The sequence below is a fragment of the Tauraco erythrolophus genome, chromosome 27 (assembly GCF_009769465.1).
Source record: "Tauraco erythrolophus isolate bTauEry1 chromosome 27, bTauEry1.pri, whole genome shotgun sequence".
NCBI classification, from domain to species: Eukaryota; Metazoa; Chordata; class Aves; order Musophagiformes; family Musophagidae; genus Tauraco; species Tauraco erythrolophus.
The window spans coordinates 3,423,133-3,429,543 of record NC_141491.1 but is presented as its reverse complement, the minus strand read 5'-3'; the positions used below and the strand labels follow the sequence as shown (position 1 = coordinate 3,429,543).

At 53.6% G+C, this 6,411-nt stretch overlaps 1 protein-coding gene across 2 annotated transcripts; it reads left to right on the top strand.

The window, feature by feature from the left end:
• The first annotated feature begins 555 nt into the window (after positions 1–555).
• BTG2 (BTG anti-proliferation factor 2) lies at positions 556–5,811 on the top strand. Of its 2 annotated transcripts, XM_086627197.1 has the most exons (3): positions 556–568; positions 1,381–1,509; positions 2,560–5,811. In XM_086627197.1, the coding sequence occupies exons 2-3, from the start codon at positions 1,392–1,394 to the stop codon at positions 2,898–2,900; spliced, it is 459 nt and encodes a 152-aa protein (XP_086483323.1). In that variant the 5' UTR covers positions 556–568; positions 1,381–1,391; the 3' UTR covers positions 2,901–5,811. The 2 variants fall into 2 exon arrangements, with proteins under 2 accessions (XP_086483323.1, XP_086483322.1); XM_086627196.1 differs by lacking the exon at positions 556–568 and having other exon boundaries at positions 1,347–1,509.
• Positions 5,812–6,411: the final 600 nt, after the last annotated feature.

The following is a 6,411-nucleotide window of genomic DNA, read 5'->3' as shown; positions in this document are numbered from 1 at the left end:
TCTTCCTCCAGCCAAAAGCCAGGCTGGAGGGAGGCACCAAACCCTGGGGTGTCTGCCCTTGCTCCTCACCTCAACCACTCCTCAGGCAGTGAGATGAAAGTGGTTATTGTCGTGTTCCCCCTCATCTCCCTCACCTGTCTGGGACAGTGCAGGTGATGGCAAGTTCTCCCTGCGCACTTCAGGGATCTCTGGAAAGGATTTGGCCTTGTCCAGGGAGTAAGGATCTGTGATGTGTCTCGGGGAAGGAAATTTGGTGATGGAAACCTGCTGAGGAGAGGAGACCCCTTGTGTAGAGGGCCAGACCCCATCCTGTACTGAAGCCAGGAGGGTAGGAAGGGCCAGACATCAAGAACGGGTCACTGTCACCTACTACCCTTGGTGACTGATCTATCATTCCAGGGCAGCAGAAACGCTGGTCCACGGATGCCGAGAACGCCCCGACACCGATCCAGCACCCAGTGCCCGTGCCGGGCTGATGCCCTGGCAGAAGTGCACAGAACCCTAGGGCTGCTTTGGGGGCACCCTTTGCCTCGCACCAGCTCCCGTCAGCTGCACCCTTCCTTGTGGTTTCAGTAAGCGACTTGCTGATGGCTCGGTGGGGACGAGCCTTCGCTCTCCCCTCCCGAGGCGTGTTCGTTAGTGGAAGCGGCCCACGAACTCACCCGCTGGTGGGGAGGGTTGGAAACCCGACCCTGGCAGTACCGGTGCTCCGCCGTTCCCTGCAGCGGGACCGGGCCGGCTTCTCGCACACCGCCAGCACCCGGGAGACCCGCTCCAGGGACCGGGGAGCAGCCGGGGGGCCCCGACATCGCCTTCCCCGGGGCGGCAAAGGGCACCGGGATCTGGCGGGAGTCTCCACCGCTCAGGACGGTCCGGTCCTGCCCTCCCTCCTGCACAGCCACCACCTCCCGTGGGTCACCTCGAGCAGCTGCCGGGGACCCCCGATCCCCGCGACATCCGGAGCCGCGGGGTGCCGCAGCCCCGGGGCTGAGCGACGGCCCCCGCCCCGCAGTAGGGGGCTGCTCGGAGAGCCCTCGCCCTCCTCCTCCTCCTCCTCCTCCTCGCCCGCCTCCTCCGCCTCCTCCTCCCAGGTCAGCCCCAAAAATAGCCCTCCGGTAACTCCCCCCCACCCCCGCCCGCCGCTATTGTCATCGCGGCGACGTCACTCCTTCCACTGCGCTGAGGTCAGACGCTATTAGCATGTCATTAGCATACCGCGCCCGCTCGGCCAATGGGGGCCGCCGCGCCGATGACGCCTCCCCGGGCGGCCCTATTTAACGGCGGCGCGGAGCCGCCGGCGCAGACGGAGCCGAGCGGAGCCCATCGCCCTCTTCTGGGAGCCCACCATGAGCCAGCGCCAGAACCAGCGTCGCGGCGGCCCCCGGGCCGACATGGTGCCCGAGATCGCCGCCGCCGTGGGCTTCGTCTCCAGCCTGCTGCGGACGCGGGGCTGCGTGAGCGAGCAGCAGCTGCAGGTCTTCAGCGGGGCGCTGCGGGAGGCGCTGGCAGGTGAGGTGCGGCCCCGCGGGCCGGGGAAGAGATCGGCTTTGCGGGGAGGAAGGTCCGGGGCCAGAAGAGCCCTCTCGTATCCGGCTTCTCCCTCTCGGGACCGGGCGCCCACTGGTGTCCTTCCACGGTGCCTCTTGTGTTGCTGCCAGGACCTGGTGTTCCTCCCTGGGTGCGCACTCGTGTCCTCTTGGGCTGGGCACCCAGCTGTGTCCTTCCCTGACACCCAGCTGTATCCTCGTTGATGCTGGATGGCTATTTGTGCCCTTGCCAGGGCACCCTCCTGTGTGCCCCAGGGGACTGGCAGATACCTGTGTCCCTATGGGGTCCTGGGCAGTGGCTTCTTGGACCCTGAAGATGAGCATGTCCTCTGCCCAGTCTGCTGAGGGTTTTGTGCAGCTCCCCCCTTGCCCTCTCCGGGCAGCAGCCCATCTGTTTGAAGCCATCCTTGCTGGGGCTTGATAGGAATAATCTGAAGCAGCTCTGTGTGCCTTGTCCCCTGGCAAAAAGGGCTCAGCCCTGTGTTAGTGGGGTTTTGGCACTCCCCTCCCCACGACTGTGTGTCGAGGGCTCAGCACCAACTGGGTGGTTCAAGGGTCTCCTCCCAGCCTGACACAGCCTGGTGCTATCAGCCCTAAGAAGGGGTGGTTTGTTTGGCACTGTGCTGAGATAAGGGGTAGCAATGTGCCCCCGAGCTTAGAGAATGACCTGGATGTTACTCCCTGACTGTGGTGTTTTGTTGGTGGTGATACGGTCTCTATCCTGGCCACCCCAGTGGTCGGAGTGAGAAGGTGTTGGGGTCCTGTCACTGCAGCCCCTCTGGCACCATCCTGCCTGGGGCTCCTTGGACCCGAAGAGCGGCACTCCTGTACCTTAGAGCAAGCAGTGGCTGAATAGTTGAGTGCTCAGCTCTGGAGCTTCTGTCTGACAGAGAACTCTGTTTTTCCACCTGCAGTGAGGTGTGGGACACCCTTGGGACTGCAGCAGGATGCAGACCTCCTTAAAGCCGCTGCATGCCTGCTCACCGCTCTTCCCTTCTCGCTTCCCTTGCAGAGCACTACAAACATCACTGGTTTCCTGAGAAACCCTTCAAAGGCTCGGGGTATCGCTGCATCCGGATCAACCACAAAATGGACCCCATTATCAGCAAAGCAGCTAGCCAGATCGGACTCAGCCTACCGCAGCTCTACCAGCTCCTGCCCAGTGAGCTCACGCTCTGGGTGGACCCCTACGAGGTCTCGTACCGCATCGGTGAGGATGGCTCCATCTGTGTCTTATATGAAGCAACAGCAACGAAACCTGTAAGCTCCTACGGGATGCTTACCTGTAAGAACCAGATGATGTTAGGTCGCACCAGTCCTTCCAAAAACTACATCATGACTGTCTCCAGCTAAATACTCCTCTTGTCCTTACACTGCCAAGACACAGGCTACTGTATACCTCACCTGAGGATCTATTTTTAAGATGAAGAGCTATTTATATTTTTTAAAAAAATCCAAGAAAATCCAAAATTAAAACATTGGGCACCGCTTTGAACAGAAGCGGTGTTCTAGGTGCCTTTTTTAAAGCTGTTGCAAGCTTATGAGTTTTTATGATGAAGCCGATATCTACCTAATTAGCATTGGATGGCAATTTTGAGCTGACATGCTCACTTAGGCAGCTTGAATGGAGGATGAGGGGGAAGATCCAGGCTGGGAAGTGTGGCTTGGTGGTGGGAGATGTCTGTGTCACCTTCACACCATCCTGGTACCCAACAGTATTGCTGTATCACCACATATTGCAATGCTGTTGGAGAAGGGATGAAGGAGTTGCTGTCTCTCCTCCACTAACTTCTTTGCTCCCCAGCTGGTCCGATCTCTCAGGGCCTGGATAGAGTGCTTGGGAGAACCTTACCTCAGGGCTGGGTGATGCTGGGGACCCTGTGATCCCTCTCTTGCTCTCATGCATCTCCTCTGGACCTGCTTACTCCATGAGGGTTGCTGCTCTGCTCTGCCCCACTCCCAGCACAAAACGAGGGGGAGCATGGCCTGTCTCCAGTCCCTCCATCTCTCCTGTCTGCTGCTGGACTGAGAGGGGCCACATGAGTATGGGTGTCCTGTGAAGTGGAGCAAAGCAGAGTTGCGTTTGGAGTCAGGCTGTGCAGAGAAGATCCCTGAGATGAATATTGCAGCTACTGTGGTGGCACTGGAGTACAGTTCCTGGTGCTCCCTGGTACCTGGCTATCACCCACTGCTTGCTGCCCTCTGAGAAGGGTACTCCAGACCCTGAAACCAGCACTGAAGAGCTGTGAATTACAAAGCCTTTCTGCTATGTGTGGCTTAGACATCAGCCCCTGAGCTGCTCTTGTGTGGCCACTCTCTGTGCTCCAAGAGTGGGGTCTGGCCTCTTGCTTGCAAAAGTTGCCTAATCCAATGCTGACAACTTGCCGTGTCACTTCTCCAGAAGAGCAGAAGCAACTCGCCTTGTACCGTAGAGGTTGGTGTGTGAGAACCCCCTTTGCCCTATCTCTTAAAATTAGAAGTATTGGGGATCTCTTCCCTCTGTGTGTGGGATGCTCAGATGCTTTGGTGTCCTAACATTGCTTTGAAAGTCACAGCACTTCTTCCCTCTCTTCCTCCTCTGGATGATCAGCATGTGGCTGTCCCTGGGAACTGTCTCCACTGATACCTTGGTAAGGGGCATCGTTTGGGTCTGGTCTCTTGGTACATAACTGTTTTGCACAATTAATGCCTGGTCCTGTGCTCTGTCTAGTCAAGCAAAACTCCTCTTGGAGTCTCAGTGGTACTTGTATTCAGGGAGACTTTGCCTGAGTGGTGATCAGGATTTGGCCCTTAAACTGCTCTGACTAACTACAGATAGGGTGGCAGCTCAAAGCGCTGCCCAAGAACTTTACCTGCCTGTTGGGAATGAGCCTTTACCAGGATGTTGTATCTCCATTGCCTTTCCACTACCAGCTGATGCTCCTCCAGTCATCCTGGGAGAAGTGATAGAAAAAGCAGGGCATTGACATGGTTGTTTGTAATGAAACTTTCCCAGATTTGACTCTCAGCATGATTTTTTTTACCTTCCTCTTTTCTGACCTGGCAGCTGACTGGCATAAGCAGAGTAGTTCTTGCCCAGCCTTTGATGAATCAAGTTCTCTGACATTTGTGCAATATATTTCCAAATCTTGGGTGCTCTGGGAGAGGAAGGAAGCCTCCCAACTGCCACAGTTCTTAGCTTGTTTTTTTAATATGTTAAAAAAAAAAAATCAGCACAGCTCCCCAACTCTGACTACTAATGTGGAAAAGTTTAGATTTTTGTAAGCTTCAAATCATGAATTCCAGAACTGGAAAACAAGTCTCACTACTTAGATTCTTTTAAAATGTCAAGTGGTGAATTATTTGTCCTTGAACAGTAGTAGCATGTGGCTCTGAAGTTGCATCACTTCCCTCTGCATCACTTGAATTTCTTGTGTCAGCAAAGCAGAAGCTGAAATGAAGCACTGGGGCTTTTCCCTTGGTGAACTTGTGCAATAGGTGACCTCACCAAGAGGGGAGTACTTGGGAACTTCCAAAAAGCAAATTCCCTTTTCAAGGAAAAGGTATCTCTGTGCTTTTTGGAGTCTTCACTTAACCTGCTTACGTGGAAAGCCCATGATGAGAACTGCATCCAGGATGAGCAGTGTTTGCTTTGCTGGACTCTTTGGCTGGATGTGGAGTTTCCTGAAGGCTGGTACTTCCTCGGGTTGTAATTTGTCAGGATCAAAGCAGTCTTATGATTCACCCCTCCCCTTTTACTCTGTTCCCTCCCTCTTACCAGAAAAGTTTTTCAGGAACAACAGCCCACACCAAAGGAAAATACACTATAACTGCTCTTAACATGCCCCCACTTCCAGAACCAAAATAGCCAAGTCTCATTCTTTTTGTCCCTGGTGTGGAGGAGTCTGATGTTAAAGGTGTCTGTTTTTAGCTTCGAAACCAACCAAACTTGGGTATAATCCATTTCTCTCTTGTAGCTGGTTACATGTAAAAGCTGTGAATTGGTGTGCTCTGTTGCCTTCTGCCTACAAGCCTGATACTCAACTGCAGAGCTGAGTGGTGTGTATTTTAAGACAGTGTATTTGAGGGGTTTCTTGTCTTTTTTTTTAACAAGCTGGACTGTTGAACGGGACCTGCTTTTTGTATTTGGTGAAAATGGTAGAAAGTTTGTAAGCTACACTTGGAGGAGGGAGTGGATGGTTACTAATTGTATAGTAGTGTTTTTTATATACAGAATGTACAGATCCTTTGACAGATGTATGCTTTTGTTACTTTAATAAAAATGTAGCAGTATAAATGAGCCTTTTTTCTTGATGTGAACTGTTACATGCTGGCAAAGAAGGTGAGGGTTGGGATTGCAGCCTAAATCCCCCACTGAATGCTGTGGGTTTGGTTAAAGTGTGGATCACTGCTAATATCCAGCTGTGTCAAGGAGGAGGTTTAGAAAAAAGCTGCTTAGTCAACATGCTGACTCTAAACCTGATCCTCTAAACTAGAAGAATTAAGGCTGGGAATTGGTCTGACTAATGTGGGGCTGTGGGTGGGACGTCCTCTTTCCCCATGCTGACTACTGAGTTCTGGCTCAGGCAGAGGGGAATTTATCCAGTGCAGGATTGTAGAAATGCTGTGTCCTGCCAGGGTGTGAAGGTGTTAGGTAGTCAACTGCCAGATGTCTTACCCAAACTAGGAACGGCATAAACAAAGTCTTGGAAAGAAGTGATGATCTGAGCCAGGCACAGGTACAGCTCCTGGTTAAGCCTCCCTACCCCCACTGTCCTTTCAAGGGTGACTGAGCCAGCAGAGGAGGAAGGGTGATTGATCATGGGACTGAAATGTTCAGGTCTGCAGAGGATGTTCTGGGCCTGTCATGATAAAGGCAGCCGGG